This window comes from Prinia subflava, chromosome 1 (genome assembly GCF_021018805.1).
Source record: "Prinia subflava isolate CZ2003 ecotype Zambia chromosome 1, Cam_Psub_1.2, whole genome shotgun sequence".
In the NCBI taxonomy this organism is placed as follows: Eukaryota; Metazoa; Chordata; class Aves; order Passeriformes; family Cisticolidae; genus Prinia; species Prinia subflava.
In genome coordinates, this window is record NC_086247.1 from 20,584,909 (window position 1) to 20,606,964 (window position 22,056).

The following is a 22,056-nucleotide window of genomic DNA, read 5'->3' on the forward strand; positions in this document are numbered from 1 at the left end:
ATTGCTAAGTATATTAATTTATGTTAGATCTTAATCCCTGTCACGGCAGGCCATTTCCTTATTTAGGGAACCCTGAAACAGTAGTCAGGACTGATTCGGGGGTAAAGATAACTAGTAGGCAAGTCAATGTCATTTAATACAATCAGTCTGTTGCTTTTGTTGGTTTTGGTCCAGAAACTCATGCATCTCCCGCTTAAACCACCAGCACACTCTGCATTACACACACCAATGGAATTGGTCTGTAAATGGGTCAACTGGGTTTGCTCTGCATAAGTCCGTGTTCCTCTAATTGCTCCGGACAAAAAGCTGGAGTCCCTGGTAGTCCCTGTGCTTGATACGAGTGGAGCTGTTGTTGGACGTAAAGATTGAGCAGATTGTGTAGGTATCTCAGGGAAATGAAATTTCAAGGATGCCTCAGAAATAACAGTACTCAGGTAACAGCAGATATTGTTAATGTGAATCCACCTTTTCTCATTTATTGTGTGTTCCTGCTGTGCTTTTCAGTCACTTGCTGTTCAGGCACATGTTTCTGCTCCTCAGAAAACTCCATGTAAGAAAACCAGAGGTGTTCTTGTGCTTAGTCACAGATCTCACCACGGAGCTTTTCTTAATCCCTGCCCTGGTGAGGCTTGAGCGTCTCTTGCAAGGCATGAAAAGGCCGCAGGAACCAGACGCAGTCCAGAGAAGCCCAGCTGGCCTGACTCCCCCTTCCAACGCTTGGGAATGGACAGAGGGAAGGTCTCACTCACTGTGGCAGCCAGGTGCCTTTAAAAAAAATACCCAAAATTCTCAAGGCCTCACGAATTCTTAAAGCGACACCGAAACTTACCTTTCTGGAAAGGGAACACCCGAATCTTTTGAAGCTCTCTCTGCTTGCAAGAAGGTAGAAAAACAGGCATCAGTGGTACTTTCCCTGGCAGGCCCTTGGCGAGCGCCTCTAGGCGCCGCAGCCCGGTGTTTGTTATGCAATCCCTGAGCCCTCCCCGGGGGCGGGCCGGCCTTGGCCATGGCCGTTCCCCCTTCCTCGGCCGCCGCCCCTCGCGGAGCGCTCCCGCGGGCCATGGGCGAGCGCCGGGGCCCGGCGGCGCTGCAGGAGGCGGCGGGCCCGCAGCGGGTAAGGCCGGGCGGGGCGGGCAGCGGGGCCGGCCCGGGCGGGGGCTCCGGGAGCGGCGGCGGCAGCGCAGCCCTGCCCGGCCGGGCCCCGCGGCCTCCCCGCCCCCCCGGGCGCTGCGCTGCCTCCCCGCCGGACCGGCCGGCCCCAGGGGTTACCGGGCACCGGGACCTGCTGCTTAGGACAGCCCTGGAAGGGGCACGGGCCCGTCCCCCCGCGCCCTTGTCCCGCCCGGGCTCGGCAGGGCCGGAGCGCTCGGGCAGCGCGGCCCGGGGAGCGCTGGCAGCACCTGCGGGGGATGCGGCCTTGCAGCGGGGGCCGCGGGCTGCTTGGCCCGGGGGCTGGGGGCTTCTGTGCTGTCGGGGGCCCGAAGGTAGAGCTCGTCCTCTCTGCCCCAAGCTGCCATGGAGGCAGGTGTGGGTACTGGTGATGTTCCTGGCTTCCCAGGCCCCGTGGACCAGGAAAGTCTGCCCCTGGGAGGCGTCTGAGCTACGTTCTGGTGTCCCCCCAGTATAACCGTGCTAAGCCAGGCTCAGGTGTTCGAGGAGAAAGCATCATCATGGCAGGGAAACCCGAGTGGTCTTCCTGAACCCTTGTGTCTCATCACTTCTCAAGTATCCAAAAACAGGTGTGCCATGTTAAATACAAGTGTAAGAAACCCCTTAAAGGGTTGCTTCTATTTAGGGTTGCTTCCCCTAAATAGTGATATGCTGTACCCATACTGGAGTGCATGGTAGCCCTGTGATCCCCTCCTGTATGTGAAACCAGCAGGTGTTGTGCTCATCAGACGCTGTGCAGTGCAAACCATCTCTCCCAGGAATGGTGAGCATCTTCCCAGCCTCACTGCTGGCGTGGCCTGTGCTGCCAAGGCTGGCCTGAATGCTTTGGGAGCTCATGGGATGCGCATGCAGCCTCTCACTAGGGTGTGTGAGGGTTCATGGTCACGTACCACTGAGTGTGTGTTCCACATTACAGTGCTGGCTCTGCCAGCACCTTTAGCCTTTTCCCTGGCTGCAGCTGGTGTAGGGCATGTAACTGTGACACTTGTAGTGTACACTGTACGTGTAGCCTGGCAGCTGTAGCTGTGGGGTGATGTGGTTGTATGTGTGTATATATGTTAATTATTTCCTAGTCTGCTGAATTTGAAATCAATGGAAGATGTTTCAGTGCCCCTAAGCAGTCTTTGTTGTCCACTTGGTTTATTGTTGTCACCAGAAGAGCTTGTCTCTCGCAGTTACAGAATAAGTGGGATATGATGACTGGTGTGTGTCCAGCAAAGGGCTGATGTTTAAGAGACTGCAGCATCTCTGATACAAAGAGAGGCTGTGAGTGCTGGAAGGGTTCAGCCTGGAGAAGACTCCAGGGGATGTTGTGAGTGTGTGAAAATACCTAGTGGGGGGAATAAAGGAGACAGAGCCAGGCTCTTCTCAGTGGTGCCCCGTGGTGGCACTAGGGGCATTGATCACACACTGAAGTACAAGAGGTTGCATTTACATGTAAGAAAACCCTTGTTTTTTCTGAAGGTGGTCAGATGCTGGCACAGGTTGCTCACAGAGGTTGTGTAGTTTCCATCCTTGAAGATACTGGAGCCTCATCTGGATGTGGCCCTGGGCAGTCTGCTCTGGTTGACCCTGCTGGAGCAAGGGTTGGCCTGTGCCCACCAGCTTCAGCTCTTTTATGCACTTGGATCATGTTTTCTGAACAGAATGAAGCACGTACACATTATAAACTGGGTGCCCTTTGTTATTATGATGAGTGTGGGCTGTTTTATGCACCATCATAGCATTAAGAAAAACATTTGGGGTGCAGATTGAAGGTAGTGTTGACCTAGTGACTTCTACCTTTTCCTGCCCATCACACTCCAGCCAGTGCCCCTGGATCCAGGAAGGCAAGGCAGGGAATGCATTATGCTTGTTCAGCACAAGGTGGTGACTGCTCAGAAGCTTCAGCAGTGATCAGAATGTGCCACGCACTTGAAACTGAGTTAAAGAGGATGGGATTGTCTTGTAGCCACTAGCTGCCTGCCTGCCTGCCTGGCAGTTTAGAGCCTGTGAAAGGCTCCTTTCCCAGCAGCCTGCCTGTGAAACTCCTCTGCACCCCTGAAGGTGATAAGGGAGGTGGGATTTAAGTTGAGCAGGAGGTTCCAGTGTGATGTAGTCTCTGCAACTGACTTTTCCTTTTTTTTAATTAAAAAAAACCCAAACAACTAAAACCATCTATTTAACAAAGTGCGGTTTTTAAAATCACAGGCCAGTCAGCCTCACCTGAATCCCTGGAAAGATGATGGGATGGCTTATCCTGCAGTCTGTCTCTAAGCACATGGAAGACTAGACAGTCATGCAGAGTAGTCACCATGGATTCACCAGAGGGAACTCATGCTTAACCAATCTGATTACCTCCTGTGATGGGACAATGCGCTGAATGGACAAGGGAGAACAGTGGATTTTGTCTACATGGGCTTTAGCCAGGCTTTTGTCAGTGTCTCCTATGGTACCCTCATAGGCGAGCTCACAAAGTGTGAGCTGGATGAGTGGAAGTGAGGTGGTTGAGCACTGGCTGAATGGCAGAGCTTGAAGGATTGTGGTCACCATCACAGGGTCTGGTTTCAGGCCTGTCACTGGTTGTGTCCCCCAGGGTTCAGTGCTGGGCCCAGTCTTGTTTAACTTATCCATCAGTGACTTGGATGAAGGGGCAGATGCCTCCTCAGCGAGTTCACTGATGGCACAAAGCTGGGAGCAGCAGCCGATAGCCCAGAGGGCTGTGCAGCCCTTCAGAAGGACCTGGGCAGGCTGCAGAGATGGGCAGAGAAATTGTCTGAAATTCAGCAAAGAGAAATGCAAATCCTGCACCTGGGGAGGAATAACCCTGGGGATCAGTACAGGGCGGGGGTGACCTGTTGGAAAGCAGCTCTGCAGAGAAGGATCTGGGGGTCCTGGAGGACAAGCTGTCCCTGAGCCAGCAATTGCTGGGCTACCAGGGAAGACTTTTGCAGTGTTTCCATTTTCAAGGATGTCAGCTGGTGCAGAAGCAGATGGAGTTGTTGGCTGGATGTCAGGCCTTGAGAAGGTGTGTGTGTGCTAAGACAAGGTGTTGAATTTGCCAACCCCAAATTCTCCCAGTTCCACTGAGTTATTGTAATCATCTCTATGTCCTGGGAAGTAAAGAAGGTCTTCAACTCTCACGGCCTTCAGCAGACACTCTGCAAGATGATGCTGGGAAATCTGTTTAATGTAATTGAATATTTAAAAATAAAGTGGTAGAATTGTAACTCAGAATGTGCTTCAGTGATGTATTCACTGGGCATCTGGGGGGTATCTATGCCAGATATGCAATGTGCGTGTATATTTGGGGTTTGTTTGTTTTTTAAAATATGAATGGCATTAATTGTTTGAGAATATTTTCCAAATTGAAGTAAAGGAATGCTTTTTATTATGTGAGTAGTTATAAGCAGACTGGGTAGGGAAAGGACTTTGGTACCTCCAGGAAGGTAGAAATAATGGTTTTCAAAACCTTCAGCTCCCCTTCTCTGCTGTATTGTATGTAACACCTTGTATACTGCCTGTGGTTAGTTATGCTCTACAGCAGTGTCACTGGGATCTTGGAAGCAACCCAGAAAGGCATCCCTCTGGCTGAACTTCTGATCAGTGAGAGTCACCAGCCCTTCTGCAGAGGTTGCAGCGTGCTGTCCTGACAGCTCTTCACAGCAGTTGTTTCTAGCAGGTGCTTGGTGACATGTCTGCAGGGATGCAGGGATTGATCCTGGGAGCAGATGTCCCCAGCCAGAGGTGAGGTGAAGGCCCTGCTCTGAGTGCCCTCTCTGCTGCTTTTCACTGCCCTGTTTCCTAAATAGCGGCTGTCCCCAGCTCAGCTGGGCTGGAACTCTCTGAGGAAGAGCTGTCCCAGATGTCCTCTGGGAGCCCACACAGAAGGATCAGTGTGGAGATGGGTGGCTCCAGGCAGAGGTTTTCCTGCTGCTAGCTGCTGGGAAGAGGCACGGTAGCTTCATATCAGCACTCGAGGGAGAGTCCCAGAGCAGCCCCGCGCTGTTGTGTGGGCTGCCCTCACAGACTGCACACACAAACCTCCCTGCTGACACTCCTGTGGCACAGGGCTGTCCTCTGTCCATTGGGGTCAGTTGCCATGATCTCATGGCTTTCTTAGGGCACTCCATCCAGGTCCTAATGGCAGAATGTAAAGCACATAACTGGGGGTACTGAGCAGTGAGCCCGGTGGAGCTGTGCTGCTGGCAGGCTGCAGCCCCATGCCGTGCCTCACACACATCTCCCCTGGGTGGTACCGCAGGGGCTGGTGCCTCCCAGGGCAGATTTCCCCCGTGCTGCAGAGGGCCCTGTCTCGGGCACAGGTGTCGGGCGCTTCCTGGCGCGGGCACGGCTGGGAGGGCGTGGTTGGTGTGAGCTGTGCTGGTAGAGCCGGGCAGGCAGGCAGTGCTGCCAGGAGCTCGGATGGAGGGCGAGGGGACACCTTCCCCAGGGGGCCAGGTGAGTGTCTGTACGGCACTGGTGAACTTTAAACCACGCCTTTGGGATAGTGTGAGGAGGAGGAATAAATAGCGGTGACTTTAACCAGAACTGTGCTTGATTTTCAGAGCTCATCGAGTGCTGCTGAAAATGGCCCTGACCTTGATGAGGAGCCTCTACTCAGAAAAAATTACCGCCGGTTCGTCATCTTCCCCATCCAGTACCCGGACATATGGAAGATGTATAAGCAGGCTCAGGCCTCCTTTTGGACAGCAGAAGAGGTGAATCTTGGGCCAGTGGGTTGGCAAAGGGCAGTCAGACCTCCAGGGTCCCGGTGCATCTTTCCTAGCTCTGCTGCAGGCTTCTGTGTTGTAAAGGTTGGAGTTAATTGCATCAAACATCAGGTGCCAGCATCAAAGCAGAACTCCCTTCTTCAACAGTGGAAAGCAAACTGCTTCCACAGGGAGATTCAGCAGAGCTGTTTTAGATGCTTAGTTTAGGATGAGATGGAATTGTGTCCTGGGGTGTTTCTTTGGTTACAGAGAAATCCTAGGTCAGATTGCGCTGATTCGTGGTCAGATAGTTGCAGGTTCAGAGACCACAGCATGCTAGGAGCTAACTCCTTGCCCATGTAAGATGCTCTGGGAAATTTCATGCTGTTCCTTAATATTAGGTACCTAAATTTCCAGACAGACAGTGTTAATCAGGGACACTTGCTAAAAATGTATTTAGCTGACTCCTGATTGCCCTGGTGAGGTGCTTGCCCCGTGTTACAGTGCAAGCTCTGAGTTCTTCCCTGAGGTTGCTGGTTAGCTACACCTGAGCAGTGCTTGCTATGCATGCAGCAGTGGCAGCCTCTGAACACTGCTCTGCTTTGGAGGGATCACCTGCCAGGGGAGCTGATTGTTCCAACTCAAACCTTATGCACCCTTTGCTCGTTTGTGGGCAGCGGTCTGCAACTGCAGAGGAGTTAGGTGAAAGCACTGGCAGGCTCTAAATAGACCAGAAAGCAGCATGGGATGATGAGGAGCAGCTGTTTGTGGAGGTGATATTTCATTGCCTGCCTGAGTAGCTTGCTGTCCTGTTGCAGCAGATTTTCATTTAAACCATTGAAGAAAAACCATTTGAACTCCTATGTTACCAGCATTTTCCTTTTATCATGTTACTGATTCCTTCTGATACTGTCCTACCATTTGTGGGTCCTCTGCATTTTTCACACCTGACTCTACTTTAGTGCTGTTTTGGTTCAGAAGTCCTACAAACAAACAAAAAAGGCCCATGTGAAGGAAGCTGTGGTTTTCTCTCATGGTTGGGGTTTGGCTTGATAGACAAGAGCAGTTGCACAGCATTTGCTCCATAACATTCTTTGGCACCATGGAGGCTGAACACCTGCTGAAGGCAGAAGTCCCCTCAGTCCATCTTTTGACAGGCTTGAGTATAGCTTACTTGGAGTATCAGCATTTATTTCAAGTAAAGTTTAAGTGTCTCAAAATGAGCTCTGGTTACTGGTTCATGTTCATACTTGTGACGAAAGATACTAAGACTTTTCAAAGTCTCGTTTATTTATTCAATAAACACTGATTTTTATTCCAGATTACAAAAATGTAAACTGTGAAACAAGTACATGATGTTACTGTTGCAGAAAGAGACATCAGTACTGCACTATCTCTGTTGTCTTTTACAGTCACAAATATTTAAATTCCCTATATGTAAAGATTTGAAAGCAAATGCCAAACTCTGCCTTGGTCACTTGATTGGGCTGTTTGTTTTTACAGAATGACAAATGCAGAAGGACAATAATGTTTTCCTTTTCTCTTTTCATTAGGTTGATTTGTCAAAGGATCTTCCTCACTGGAACAAGCTGAAAGCAGATGAAAAATACTTTATCTCTCATGTTCTGGCATTTTTTGCAGCCAGTGATGGAATTGTAAATGAAAACCTGGTGAGAAAGACTTACAGAGGACTTGAATACTTAGTCATGTTATTGTCTTACTAACTTTCCATTTTGGCTTTTTCGCATTAATTCATAGTTTCAGTAAATGTGTACATTTTTTCTTTCCATCTCACCTTTGTCCAGTGGAACAAGCAGCTTGTTGGTCTGGGAACAGTGTTTGAGTTAAATTGAGTCAGCTGTGGTCACCAGGGCTCCAAATCACATCACTCTGGGACACCGTTTTTAAGTTCAGCCCCTGCTTGGCTGTGGGATGTGCATTTCTGAATGGATTAATATAACCCCATATTTTTCCTGTACTCATGTTAATTGAAAAGTAGGGAGTACAGACCATGGCTGTGCCAGGTATTCCTCATTTTGGTAAAATCTGTTTTGTTCTCACTGAACAGCATCCTAGAATCTCTTAGGGCTGCAGGTGGGTGCTGCTAAAAAGGTGGGGAATTCTTCCTGTTGATATCTGTTGTGGGCTGGAGAATATCTCATCACAGGTTAGCAGTGGTATTTGTCTGCAAATGCCCAGTTTTTAAATCTCAAATGTTTGAATGGTTATAAAATGTAGTATATATGTGAGAACATGTAGTATATATGTACCTGTATTGCATGAACATGCCTTATGTCATGCTGAACATGCATGCATGAACATGCATGAACAAAAAGTCCGAGGTCTTGTTCAGTATGAGGTGTTTAGTATTGCATTATTTTGTTGTTCTGCTCCTGTGTATGTGTGCTCTCATGCTTCAGCTCTTAGATATATTTACTTCTGAGTAGCTTGCTTTATTTTCCTCTGCACCACAGCTACCCTATTGACATCTGTGAACAAAGTAGGACTGAACTGCTCCCATCCTGTCTCTGTAGCAGAGATCTCTTGTCTCTCCTGAGGAGCTCAGAGTAGTGTCATGCAGGATTGTTCTACTGTACTCATTGCTGTGCTTTCTGGTTTTGGTAGGTGGCACGTTTTAGTCAGGAGGTGCAGATCCCAGAAGCTCGTTGTTTCTATGGCTTTCAGATTCTCATTGAGAATGTTCACTCAGAGATGTACAGCTTGCTCATAGACACCTACATCAAGGATCCCAAGAAAAGGTAAACCTCTGGATGTGTTACAAACCTGGGGGAAATCTGTCACTGAAGCCAGTGTCACTGTTGTAGGGCAGCATGGCAGCTGTCCCTTGTTTCGTACTGACTTTATGGGGAAGTTGGGGAAGGTTCCTTAAAACTTTCAAGGCTTGCATATATGACCCCCAAAATGGAGAGGAGTTTTACTGACCAAGGATTATTGTAGGAGTATCTGAAGGTTAGTTAATATTTGTATAACTCTTTTATTGCTGGAAGCATGGAGTATGTGAGATGTTAAAGGTTGGATGAGCTCCTTGATGTTATCGTGCTCCTGCAGTGCTTGCTCTTACATCAGCAAAGGATCAGCGTGGGCAAATTGAGTGCTCATGATCAAAGTGGTGTTTCTAATATACAGCAATCAGTGTATTGCATCCTTTCAGCCTTTTTGTTGTCAGTGCTTTTAATACAACTTGAACTGCTTATTTTTGAGTGATTGAGTTCACCTTTTTTGTCTGAAGAACTTCCTAGTCCAAACGTAATACATTTGAAAAGCAGCCCTTTCCCTCAGACACTCCACCGTGGTGATGGTCAGGCAGAGCTTGCTTTCCCACAGAGGCATCCTGTGTTGGTGATGGTGGGAGGACTGCAAGGTTTCCTTTCAAGTGTTCAGCACAGGAGCAGAGTCTGTGCACATGGGACTTGTCTGGTCCCTTTTGTAGAGTTGGGCAAGATGAGATTTTGCTCTGTGGATAGACTGAAGTAGCTGGCTTCAAGTCTGAGAGAGAGAGACTGTGATCTGGTGGGTGAGCATTCCTGGGGTGGGATGTTTGAGTCTGCAGCTTGCCTCCCCTGAGCCCTTGGAGATGTTGCTTTCTGCACATTTGCCTCCTCTGCCATTTCTATCACAGACCACATCGTGGTTTAACCTGGCAGGCAGCTGACATTACACAGCAGCTCACTCACTGCCTGCCCCTGCCCCGTGGGGTGGGAGAAAAGTAAAACTTTGGTTTTACAGTGGTTTGAGGTAAAGACAGTGGGATAGGACAGAAAAGGAAAGGAAAACAACGACAATAATAATAATAATGATATACAAAACAAGGGATACCCAATGCAGTTTCTCACTGCCAGCCAGTTCCCAAGAAGCAGCTCCTGGCCAGCTTTCCCCTAGTTTCTGTTCTGAGTATGACATTGTATGGAATATCTCTTTGGCCACTTGGGGTCTGCTGTCCTGGCTCTGTCCCCTCCCAGCTTCCTGTTCCCCCCAGGCTGCTTGCTAGTGGGGTGAGGTTAGAAGCTGAAGAGTCCTGGATTTCATGTAAACACTGCTTAGCAACAACTAAAACATCAGTGTGTTATCAACATAATTCTCATTCTAAATATAAAACACAGCATTGTACAAGCAATTAGGAAGATAATGAACTCTATCCCAGACAAAGCAGGGCAGATCATCACCTCTTTGGGGTGGGAATGGTCTCTGACTTGGGTTAGTTCACAGCCTTGCATAATGGGATCCTCTGGTGGAGCTGGAAGGGACAACCAGGGCAGATTTACATAAATCACTGTTTTGATGTTTTGTCTCTGTTTTCTTCTATAGGGATTTCTTGTTTAATGCTATTGAAACAATGCCTTGTGTTAAGAAGAAAGCAGACTGGGCTCTGAAGTGGATTGAAGACCGAGAATCCACTTTTGGTGTGTAACTTTTTAAAAAATTGTTTCTATTGCATATCACAACCTTCTGTGTGATAATCTGACCTTCTGTGAGTAAGCTACACCCCTGGAACATGAAAGTCTTCACAGATGTAGTGGCTTCTGCATCTCTGGTTTAACTAAAGAACTAGAAGTAACTTCTGGTGAGCTTATGTTTTTATCTTCAGCTAGAGAAATAAAGTAATGACAGTGCCCACTGAAATCATGTCATGAAAAATGTTCTGTCCTTTTTTGTCTTTGTACTGAATAATCCTGGTTTCCTCAGTTTCTGCTTGTAGACCTTATATTCTAGTTTTGATTATTTCTTCTAGTTGGTTCTTATTTTGTACTCAGTGTTCAGAACTGGGCAGCTGAAGTCTTGCAAGTCCAGGTATTCTCTGTGTTCATGTTCCTATAGAGAAATCCATGAGGGCTTTTTGTATCTGAGGCATGACTGAGCCTGGACAAAAAGGGTTCAAGAACCATCTGTTTCTGGTGTTTCTGGTTTGCTGGCGGGACCAGGTTTCTAGTTTTTGTATCTCATTTCAGAGCTGGGACAGTGGTTCAGCTTCCATCAGCATGGTGCAGGGTGTCCTTAGCAATGTTCTGCATTCTTACAGTCTCTGAAGGGTTTGCTGTAGCTCAAATGCATTATGGGTGCACTCTGGTGAATTTTTTAAAGCAAACATCCTCTGTATTTTAAGAAAGTGTAGGAGAGATTCAGCCCGCTGAACAAAATAAATCTGAACATGATTCTTTTGCAGCATCTTGTTCACAGCTCTTGTTTGAGAGGTTCTTTTTTGTAGCTGTAAATTGGTCTGTCCTGGAGCTCCCACTGCCTCCCTGGTCTGGCTTTGCTTGCTGTGTGTGGAGCCCCTTCGTCATCCCTTTGTTTGGCTCCCAGTAGTGTGGGGTGTGCCAGGAATCAGAAGGTTCCCTAATTCAAAAAGCAGTGTACTCCCTGCTCTCTGCCCCCAAACTTCATGCATTTTATCCAAATATATAATCAGTTTTCTGCTTCATTAAACCTATATTGTATAAGCAGCCTTTCTCCATTCCTCTATGCAAGTAAGTTATGAGATTTTTAGTGTTGCCAGAAAATTTCTTTGCTTAATAACTTCTGTGAGACTGGTAAGCTGCTATTGCTCTCTGTGCTTTTTTCCTAATTTGAATTTCTTCAGATGAGCGAGCAGTTGGAATTTGTATCTCATAGAGGAAGTGGGACATCTGGCTAGTTTGGGTTATTCTTTAAACAAAATTCTGCACAGTTCTTATTGGGAAAAGGCACCAGAACTTAATGCCAAAGCTCTTCATGGTAGAACATACCCAATGAGCCTGTGGAGTTGTTTGAAGTAGTGTACAAGTGGCTTCACTAGTCCGATGGTCTTGTAATCTGAAGAAGTACATTCTTGTAGAGAACACTGAGAACTGGGACCAATAATGCCTTGCTTTGCTCACATGAAAGGTGGGATAACACAAATAGTTATTTGTGTCTTGACTTATGTTCTGTAGTCTTTCACTCTTGTAGGAATATGGTTTTGTGTAGATTCACAACAAGAAGAAATTGTAGTCAAGGGGTTTTTGTGTAATTTATAGGAGGTTGTCCCTTGTCTCAGTTTTGGCTGTCATTTACACAGCTGCTTTCCTGCCTTTCAGGAGGAAGAGATAACGGAGTCCTAATGTCTTGGCTGCTTTGAACAGTTACATTCTGTTGCTTCTGGCCTGTGGCAGTTTCAGTGGGTGCCCTGGTTCCTCAGTTCTGGTGGGGTTGCCTGTGGCTGGGTGCTGTGGGGTGTGCAGACCCTCCGTGCATCAGGATCTGCTGAGGGATGTGGTCAAAGACAGCGTCTGGTGCTGCAAAGGGGATTGCTCCTCTGCAGCATCTGCAGCTCTGTGTGATGCAGATGGTGCATCTTGCTGATGAGCAATACAGCAGTTTGTGTCTAACGAAAAATGTGTTCTGTTTAACAGGTGAGAGAGTGGTTGCCTTTGCTGCAGTGGAAGGCATCTTTTTTTCGGGTTCCTTTGCTGCTATATTTTGGCTGAAGAAGAGGGGCCTGATGCCTGGATTGACTTTCTCCAATGAACTTATTAGCAGAGATGAGGTAATGTGGCATGTCCTACACACTGTTGGGGAAGAAAAGTGAGTTTCCAGGGGAAGGCTAGAATTATATTCATGAAGAACACATAGTCTTGACAGAGGAAGGGGAAAGAAGCAGACTTTTACTGATAATCATAGAATCATTTAGATTGGAAAAGACCTTTAAGATCACAGAATCAAACTGTTAACCTGCCACTGCCAAGTCCACCCCTAAACCATGGCCCTAAGTGCCACATTCACCATGTCTTTTAAATACCTTCAGGGATGGTGACTCAACCACTTCCCTGGACAGACTATTCTAATGCTTGACAGCAATTTCCATGAAGCTTTTTGTTATATCCAATCTAATCCCCTGCTTGATATGACTTGAGGCTATTTTTTCTTGTCCTGTTGCTTGGGAGAAAAGACTGACCCACACCTCACTACAGCCTCTCTCAGGTTGTTGTAGAGAGCTCAGGTATCCCCTCAGCCTCCTTTTCTCCAGCCTAAACACCCTCATCTCCCTCAGCCAGTCCTCTTAAGACTGGTGCTCCACACCCTGCACTAGCTTGGTTGCCCTTCCCTGCACATGCTACAGCAACTCAGTGTCCTTCTTGTAGTGAGGGGCCTAAAACTGAGCACAGGACACAGGATTCAAGGTAAGACCTCACCAGTGCCGAGTACAGGGGGACAATCACTGCCCTGGTCCTTTTGCCATGCTGTTCCTGACACAAGCCAGGATGCTTCTTGGTCACCTGGCTGGCTCATGTTCAGCTGCTCTCAACCACACCTGCTCTCAACCAGGACCTCTCAGCTAGGTCCTTTGCTGGGCTGTTTTCCAGCCCTCTGCCCAAGTCTGTAGCAGTGCATGGGGTTGTTGTGGCACAAGTGCAGGACCTGGTTGGCCTTGTGGGACCTTATACCATTGTCTTCAGTCCTCTGATCCAGCATGTCCAGATCCCTCTGCCTTCCTAGCCTCCAGCAGATCAACATTCCTACCAAACTTGGTGTCTTCTGCAAACTGACTGAGGGTGCACTCAATGCACTTTACCACTGATAAAGATACTAAACAGGACTGGCACTGGGGCCAGTTACACAGATATAGATATATATGTCATACACAACATAACAAAACAACATAGCTGTGGGGAACACTGCCTGTGGCCAGCCACCAACTGGATTTAATTCTCACCACTTTTTTTGGTCTGGCCATCCATCCAGTTTTATACCCAGCAAACAGTAGTGATGAACTTAAAGCCTGGGTGCCGCTGGGCCCCTCAGCAGAAATACCTGTTTCTAAGGGGAGTAAACATAAATACTGGTGTCCCAATTGTGATTTAACCCAGGCAATCAAGCCCCATGCAAGCACTCTCTCCCTTCCCCACCAGTAGAATCAGGGAGAGAATTGGAAGGGTAAAAGCTGACTACTCGTGGGTTGATATGAAGACAGTTTAATAGGGAGAACAAAAGTCACACACACAAGCAAATCAAAACAAGAAATTAATTCACTGTTTTCCATGGGCAGGCAGGTGTTCAGTCATCTGCAGAAGAGGAGGGCCCCATCAAGTGTAACAGTGACTTGGGAAGGCAAATGGCATTACTCCAAACATCCCTCCCTTCTTCCTTCTTTCCCCCAGTTTATATACTGAATGTCACATGGTCTGGAATATCCCTTTGGTCAGTCTGGGTCACCTGTCCCAGCTCAGCACAGCTGTTGAGTCTCCTCTCAACCTCCCATGTACCCCCAACTTCCTCACCAGGGTGGCAGCACGAGAACAGGCCTGGATTCTGTGTAAGCCCTGCTCAGCAATAGCAAAAACATCTCTCTGAGATCAACCCTGTCTGTGTTCAGCACAAATCCAAGACACAGACCCATACAGTACTTGAAGAAGACCAACCCTACCCCGAAACAGCACTCTAGCCAAAGCCAGCATACCAATGTGTATACTATTATCAAAAAGATGGATTTTTTAGATTGAAGAGGATGTTTGTTTTTCTGTGCTGTGAAGGCAGGCAAAGGCCTAGCTGCTCAAGGAGTGGGGTGGAATGGCATGGTCCCCAGCTGCAAGGGGGGCTGACTGGAGCAAAGACCCTGGGTGTTGTGTGACTGAGATTTGCTGTGCCTCAGCTGCTTCAGGCAGCTTCAGGTGGGCTCCAAACACTGCTCCTCACCTGCTCCTGGTTGTGGGTCCCAGAGCCTGCAGACAGCTCCCTGCATCCATCACTGAGGCAGCTGTGGCAGGTTGCTGCAGAAGCAGCAGATACCACTCCTCTCCGTGTTCTTATGTTGCTGCACAGCTGTAGAATCTCCTGGGAGGGGACAACTACCGATCTGCCTTTGAGGAGAGTGCTTCTTAACTTGTGAGGTGCCTGAAGGGCTGCATGTCAGCACACCAAATATGACAGACCATGTGCTTACAAGTGCCCCTTCTTTTCACTGCTTCCTTCCTTTCTTTTTCCTTGCTCCCTGCAAGTTGGCAGCTGTTGTTTATGGCTGGGGACTGTGCACGGCACTACTTACATTGCTGTCAGCTCTGAAAAAGTAGAAAGACTGGTTTTGTATGCAGTATAAACATGCTAGTGGTTGTAACTTAGCGGAGTTGGTTTTAATATGTAAAGAGCTTTTTTATAATGGAAGTAATTTTCATGGGTTAGATGAGTTGCTCTGAAATGAGACATCATACGATATGTCTTCAAAAGACACTTTTGAAGAAGGTGATATGATGAGTAAGGAAAAAAAAATAGTTCTTCAGCCTTCACCTTCCATGTGTCTTCTGGGAGTCATCATGAACTGATCCATTTGAGCGAGGCAGGATTTGTTTGTTACAAGGATCCCTTGCAGGTGAGTGAATGTCACTACTTCTCTGCAGAGTCAAGCACTAAAAGGCTGAAGTTTTATTGAGCTCTTTTGGCATAATTCCATCTTCAGTGCTGTTACAACAGTTAAAGCTTGGTGCACAGAGCACCTGCATTGAAACCCGGTGGCAGTAAAAAGAATCCACAGTGGAAAACTACAAACTGTTTTTTGATGCACCTGGACAGATAAATGATTAACGCTCAGTGTGTTTTTTGAGCTGCTGACTCTGTTCCCAGGCTGTTCTTGAGCTGGTGCATCTCTGATACTTAAAGGTGCAAAGCTGGTGGGGCACCAGTCAGCAGAGCACACCAGTCCATGGGAGAAGCCAGGCATGTCCTGCATTCTGCTGGTGATGTTGCCCTGGGTAAGACCATAGGAGGCCTTGCAGCAGGCAGCTAAGTGATCACTAGAGGGGGGGATATTTCCCAAATGACGTTATTTCAGAGCTGTTTCATGACCTTAATCAAAAGGATTTTATAGCCTTTCCAAAGAGGTTTTCACAGAATCACGGAATTGTTAGGGTTGGAAGCGTCCTCTGGAAATCATCCGGTCCAACCGCCCTGCCAGGCAGGGCCACCTGAAGCAGGTGACACAGGAACGTCCAGGTGGGTTTGGAATGTCTCCAGAGAGGGACATTCTGCTGCCTCCCTGGACAGCCTGTTCCAGTGCTCTGTCACACTCAGCATAAAGAAGTTCTCCTCCCGCTGAGGTGAAACTTCTTATGTTTTAGTTTACAGCCATTGCTCCTCACCGTGTTGCTGGGCACCACTGAAAAGAGTGGCACCATCCTCTTGGCACCTACCTGTCCTGGCTTCAGCCAAGACAGGGCTAATTTTTTGCAGTAGCTGTGAGGGGGTAGAGCCTGGAGCTGTGTGGGCATGGCTAAGACCCTGATGTTATTGGGCACTATCTCAGGTCATTGACAGGGGTGAGGACAAGGGACTCCCTCTCTTGCTTTTGAGAAGGGTGTTCCTTCCAGTGGGAAAAAATGTAATAGGAAAGTGCAGGTGGATATTTGTCACAGGTTTTCCATGTAAATAGCTTCTTTGTCTTACACACTTCGTTGTTCATATTGCTGTTACTGTTCCTTTAGTTATCACATTGTTGTTTCCAGTAAGTTGTTCTTACCCATCCCATGATTTTCACCTTTTGTGCCTCTGTCTACAGAGCAGAAAAGGGCAAGGGGAAGCTGGGGATGTCTTGGTGGGGGCAGAGAGCAAGCAATGGGCATCTGGTTTGGGACAGTCTTGGTGGAGGCACTGAACTGGGGAAGTACCATTCCTAAACCATGACACCACCTCTGAGATAATTATAGGCATTAATGAGATCCCCTCTCAGTGTTCTCTTCTCCAGATTGAACAGGCCCAGCTCCAGCAGTCTCTCCTCATAAAAAAGATGCTCCAGACACCTCATCATTTTTGTGACCTGTGTGGACCCTCTCCAGTAGCTCCTTGTCTGTTTTGTACTGAGGATCCCAGAGCTGGACACAGCAGTCCAGATGTGACCTCACCAAAGGGAGAGGATGCCCTCCCTTGATCTGCTGGCCACACTCTTCCCAGTGTGATACCCTTGGCCCTCTGGTCACAAGGCTCTGCTGGCTCAGTTACCCCCTGAGACTCCCAGGTCTTTTGCAGCGGAACAGCTCTCCAGTAGGTCAGCCTCCAGGTTTTGTTTTGACCCTTGTTAATGATAATATTGGATTGTCTTGTAGCCCATAGTCTGCCAAATTCTTTCTGATTGGTTTTCACTCTGGGTATGCCCTCTTGGTGTTTACTAGCTGTAATCACCACCTTGCAGTTGAGAGGAGAGATGGTAACACAGTGCTCCCTTAGTCTGGCAGTGGTGGGTATGGCTGAAGCCAGACCATCAGGCTGTACCCAGGGAAGTCAAAGAGAAGCTGAGGTGCTTCTTGGAGCAGCTGTCTGGCGTTGCTTGTCTCCTGATGTTTTCTTACCGTGGTGGGAGACTCTTCTGGAAGTCGTGGAAAGGAGCACAGTTTCAGGCTCTGTGTAGGATAGCAGTTCAGATAACAGATGAAATGAGAAGGGGAGTTTAGTTGGGGCAGGGATAATTTGTTAATCTTGGGTTTGGTGACTTTAATCCAGTTCTGCTTTTCTGAAAATGCTGTTGGGAGAAGCAAGGGGAGAAATGCTACTGAAAGGATTTAAATCAAGTATCTCAAAGTAAAGAGCAGGTAAACAGCCTGTTTTCACTCACAAGTAGTTTTGCAGGTCTTTCAGCAAAATCATCCCTAACAGGAGGGAGAGACCAGCAAGGCTCTGTGTAGGATCACTCACAGTAGAGCAGCCCTCAGAAAAAATTTACCTGAGAAACATGTATGCTGAATATTATTTTGGCATAGGTGGCATGTGTTAGATTTGTTACTGGATTGTAAACTACAAGTCCACATACATGTGATAACATTAAGACTTTCATAAAAGCAGGGGGCTGGGAAACTTCAACCAGATGAAACTGCCTGAAAATAGGAGCAAACTATGTGGAAGGGGGGAAAACTGACTGGTTTTTTTTCATTGTTCTCTTATTTCAGGGTCTGCACTGTGATTTTGCTTGTCTAATGTTCCATTATTTAGTGAACAGACCATCAGAGGAGCGAGTCCGTGAGATCATCGTTAATGCTGTGGAAATTGAGCAGGTAATCCTGGCTGTGACAACATTGTGGGCAGCACAGGCCCAGTCTGAAGTGTGAAAATAAATTAACTTCTAACTCTTGTGATTCCATGTTTGACACTGGCTCAGGATTGATCCCTGATGCCTTATACTGTTCTTTCCATCTTCCTTGATGGTGACAATAAGAGTCATAGACTTTCTGTTTCAGTTGTCAAGCAACTGGATGGAGGTGAAGCTGGCAGCTGGTTTTCTCCTTAATGACAGAAAGGATGAAGAGCTGTCTTATTTGATATTGAAGGGACCTACAATAATCATCTACTCCAACTGCAGCTGTCTCTTAGAGAGCAGTTTGTTTACATCTGTCCTTTCAAGATCTTTGTCTCTCTCTATTGTATTCACATCTCTGTTTGTCCTCAGGAGAAGGCAGGGTCTGTTCTGGCGACGAGTATCATGCTGTCTTCTGGCTTTTCCCGAGGTTTATGTCAGGTTCTTTCATGTAAAATGCTGCCCTTCTGCAGACACAAGTTTCTGCATGACTGAGTGTTTGGCAGGATTTTAGTTTCGTTTTCTTTCCTGTTGTCATCTAACTGCTGTGATGATGACAAATGCTGTGCTTTGTTTCACAGCACTGACAGGTATGCATTGGTGCCTAAACATACACATGACTGGGTTCAGCACTCGTATATCACTGCCCTCTGATCTGTCATTCTGTAGTGGCGGGAAGTCAGGAAAACTGGTGATTTCTTCATCTATCCCTGCTCGCACTAGTATGGTCGGTAGGTTTATTGAAATTGGAACTTAAGCCTACACTGAAGCTTATTCTGGGGGATTGGGGAAAGGCAGATTAGAGGGGCAGCGATAAAAATCTTGTGCCTTTTCCGGAGTAACGGGCTAAAAATAAAGGAAGATACTTGTTGAATTTAGTAATGCAAATTATTTATTCAGACAACTTCCTGGGCAGCCTGGAATATCACAAAGTATGTTATGGTGAAACACAGGTGTCTTCTCTCCTTTTTCTTCTTCAATTGCATGTCTCTAAATGTCATCTGTATTTTAACTTCTAGGAGTTTCTAACTGAGGCATTACCTGTGGGTCTGATTGGAATGAATTGCACCTTAATGAAACAATACATTGAATTTGTTGCAGACCGACTACTAATGGAGCTTGGATTCTCAAAGGTAAGAGATGCAATTGCCCCAAATGCTGGCCTGCCAGTGCAGCCCAGGAGAGCTGTCAGCACAAAGCACTCCCTTGTCATGCCAGAGAGCAGGTCATACTTAGCACATGGACATCCTGTGAGTGACAGCTGGAACCACAGCATTCATACCTATGCTTCACTGTAAAAGAGCAAGAGCAATTTAGGCCTTAGTTTCCCTTCAGCTGCTCAGCAGGTTTGTAACAGAAACGTAAGCTGTGCTCAGATGCTGCAGTGCTTGAAGCACCTTGCACAAGTGAGCTTCACCACAAACCAAACTCCTGGAGTGGCAGGACTGAATTTCTTAGATAGGTGCCCATAGATCCTGCAGGCTATTGCAACCAGAGGTATCTAGTTTGAAAGAGTTTGGCAGTTTTGTTTGCTGTGGGGTTTTTAAAGCATTATTTCCCTGTCAGAATCACCAGTGTGTTTTCCTTTCCCAGGTCTTTCATGCAGAAAATCCTTTTGATTTCATGGAGAATATTTCTCTGGAAGGAAAAACAAATTTCTTTGAGAAGCGAGTTTCAGAATATCAACGTTTTGCTGTTATGGCAGAAACAATGGACAATGTCTTCACTCTGGATGCAGATTTTTGACAAACTGGCAAATGAATGGTGACTGTTTCCCTCTCCTCATCTCCCTTTATGCTGTGAAATTAACTTAATTTCCTCTCATGGAAATCAGAGTCTACTGGGATATTTTTCCTGGGTTTTCATGTTGTTTGTCAGAGGAGTAAATATATTTCTCTTTGTGTCATTTGAAAAAAAAAGGGCATCATTTGTAAAAAATTTATATGGCTTTGTAAAAGGATGGCCTTTTTATGATTCCCTTGACTCATCTGCTGTCAATGCTGTCTTTAAAAACGACATGGATGGTACTAATTTTTTAAGACCAGTAGTGTTTTAAGAAAGCAAACTACATATTTACCTCAAGTTATGGTATTTTAAATCTGAATACCAGATGAGGTAACACTCCATGTAAAAACCTTGCTATAAATTATTTTCTTGTTTTCTGTTTTCTGTTTATAGATTTGGTCTAGAGTAAAAGCTGTTTCATCCTGTTGCAGATACATTAATAGTTGAATGTGGGAAGACCCTAATGAGGTCTGAACTATAGAATATTATTAAACCCCAGAATTGAGTGTAATCTCTCTGTTAACCTGGGTTTGTTCTGAAAAAAGTTTTACTCTGGTTGGAAAACTGATGGGTCTTGGCAGGCATTTGATTGAAATCCACCTGATTATTTTCTTAGAGCTGTTACTGAATAGGTCAGTGGACTTTGGTCCCTGAAAAGGCACACCTGTTAACAGTGGAGAAAAACCACATCCTGGAGTTCTTGGGCTTGTGCTGCCTGTTCTTCCTTACTGCACTGATCAAGTGCCTTATTAAGCAGTCTGTAGTTGTGTTTGTAATCATCTGACACTGAAACAGCCAGCTCTGGATGTTGTCCATCTCCCCCTGTCATGCTAGGTGGTTTGATATTCTCCCCTTGTTGGTTGCACTTGTGCATTGAAGGGGTGAGAAGATGTCATTCCTTGAGGTGCTACAAACAGACTACTCAGGCTGTAAGGAAGCACCCAGTAATGTATGAAGGTACATCAAGTTGTGTTTGATGTGAATCATTGGAACCACTGTCACAGAAGAGCTTCTGAAAGATGTTAAACATTTCAAAAACAAACCCAGACGTAGTACGGAGTAGCAGCACCTTACAAAGGACTGTTTAGTTTTTGATTGTGTGGATGAAAACTGTTTGTAATTTTTTAAGACCACATGCAGAGAGTGGGGTGATTGAAGAGTGGCTAACATGCTGCAGTGGTACTTGGGGTAGAAGGGATTCTATTCTGCTGTGCCTGGTTTATCTGCTAATAGATAGGCTCTATTTTTTCCAAGATGAAGTGAGTTTACAAGAGCTAGACAAAGGGTTCTGCTTTATTAAACCCGAGCATTTTTCATAATGTTCAGCAATCTGTGAAAGAGCTTTTGTAAGTCTTACTGTTTCAAACATCTTGTGCTGCTTTTTATTTACCTGCCATGAGCTGAACTGACAGCCCAGGCTTATCAGTGATGGGGTGGTGTAAGTGTTATTTCCCTGCCAGCCCAGATCAGCCCTAGTCCTGGGTACCTGAGTTCCATGAAACAGGCCCACTGCCTTAGCATAGTTCCTAGTGGAGAACTGTCCCTGCAGTAAAAATAAGCAGCAAAATTGACTCTGTTTTTTTAGTCTCTGTAAAAGATCAGGAGTATGTCCTGAGCATGGAAAGCATTTTGGTTTTTTTTCCTGGAGAAGAGCCTGTATCATTTGACATAAGGTACTTGGAAGAGGTCAAAGGGGAACATTGAAAATACAGAGAAAAGATGGAACTGGTGGCCCTCACTAACATCCTGGAACTGCAAGAGAACTGTGGACTCAGAGGGAAAACCCAGCACCTTTTGGAAATACTGATAGGGGAAAAAGTGAAAATATTGTAAATGGAGTAATGGAACCTATTATGTCACTGAAAGTACGAAGTAGCATTTCTTTTGGTCTGATCAATTATGATGAGAGTATGGAGAGTATTCTAGTGTGAAACTGCAATGAGCTCAGGTTCTGTAAATGTATATGAGATACCAAAGTCTAGTACACTGGCTCCCACTCAATTTGTGTGTAAAATATGTGTGCAGCATCAATAAAATTTGAGTGTGGGGAAGCCCATGCCTTCATTTACAAGTTACATGCTTCCTTGTGAAATCCAGTGTGATAAAATTGGATGTGACAGAGTAAGTCAGTATTCACAGCTTTTGGGTTGTGGGAGAAAGTTATGAGTGCTCCATATATTGTCTTGCACTTTTTGGAGCTCTTGACTTGCTCTTTCTTGTTCCTGGAAATAGCTTTTGCAGTCTAGTGAGCAAGCAAGTGGATTGGGTGTTTATTTGTTTTGTTTTGTTTTTAATTGGGATTTTCTGGCACAAGGAGAAATCTTTTGGGAGTCTGTAAGATTCAATGAAGAAACATTCCAAAAATGTCTTGTCAGTGGGTGG

At 46.4% G+C, this 22,056-nt stretch overlaps 1 protein-coding gene across 1 annotated transcript; it reads left to right on the top strand.

The window, feature by feature from the left end:
* Positions 1-964: 964 nt before the first annotated feature.
* On the top strand, positions 965-21,745 carry RRM2B (ribonucleotide reductase regulatory TP53 inducible subunit M2B). Its single transcript, XM_063389935.1, has 9 exons — positions 965-1,114; positions 5,718-5,870; positions 7,415-7,531; positions 8,487-8,620; positions 10,188-10,282; positions 12,251-12,384; positions 17,765-17,869; positions 18,909-19,022; positions 19,483-21,745. Exons 1-9 carry the CDS (start codon positions 1,007-1,009, stop codon positions 19,633-19,635), a joined length of 1,113 nt encoding a protein of 370 aa, XP_063246005.1. The 5' UTR covers positions 965-1,006; the 3' UTR covers positions 19,636-21,745.
* Positions 21,746-22,056: the final 311 nt, after the last annotated feature.

Coding starts and splice junctions, on each gene's coding strand:
- RRM2B (XM_063389935.1), top strand. CDS start 1,007: ATGGCCGTTCCCCCTTCCTCGGCCGCCGCCCCTCGCGGAGCGCTCCCG. Junction 7,532..8,486: donor GAATTGTAAATGAAAACCTG/GTGAGAAAGACT, acceptor TGGTTTTGGTAG/GTGGCACGTTTTAGTCAGGA. Junction 12,385..17,764: donor AACTTATTAGCAGAGATGAG/GTAATGTGGCAT, acceptor CTCTTATTTCAG/GGTCTGCACTGTGATTTTGC.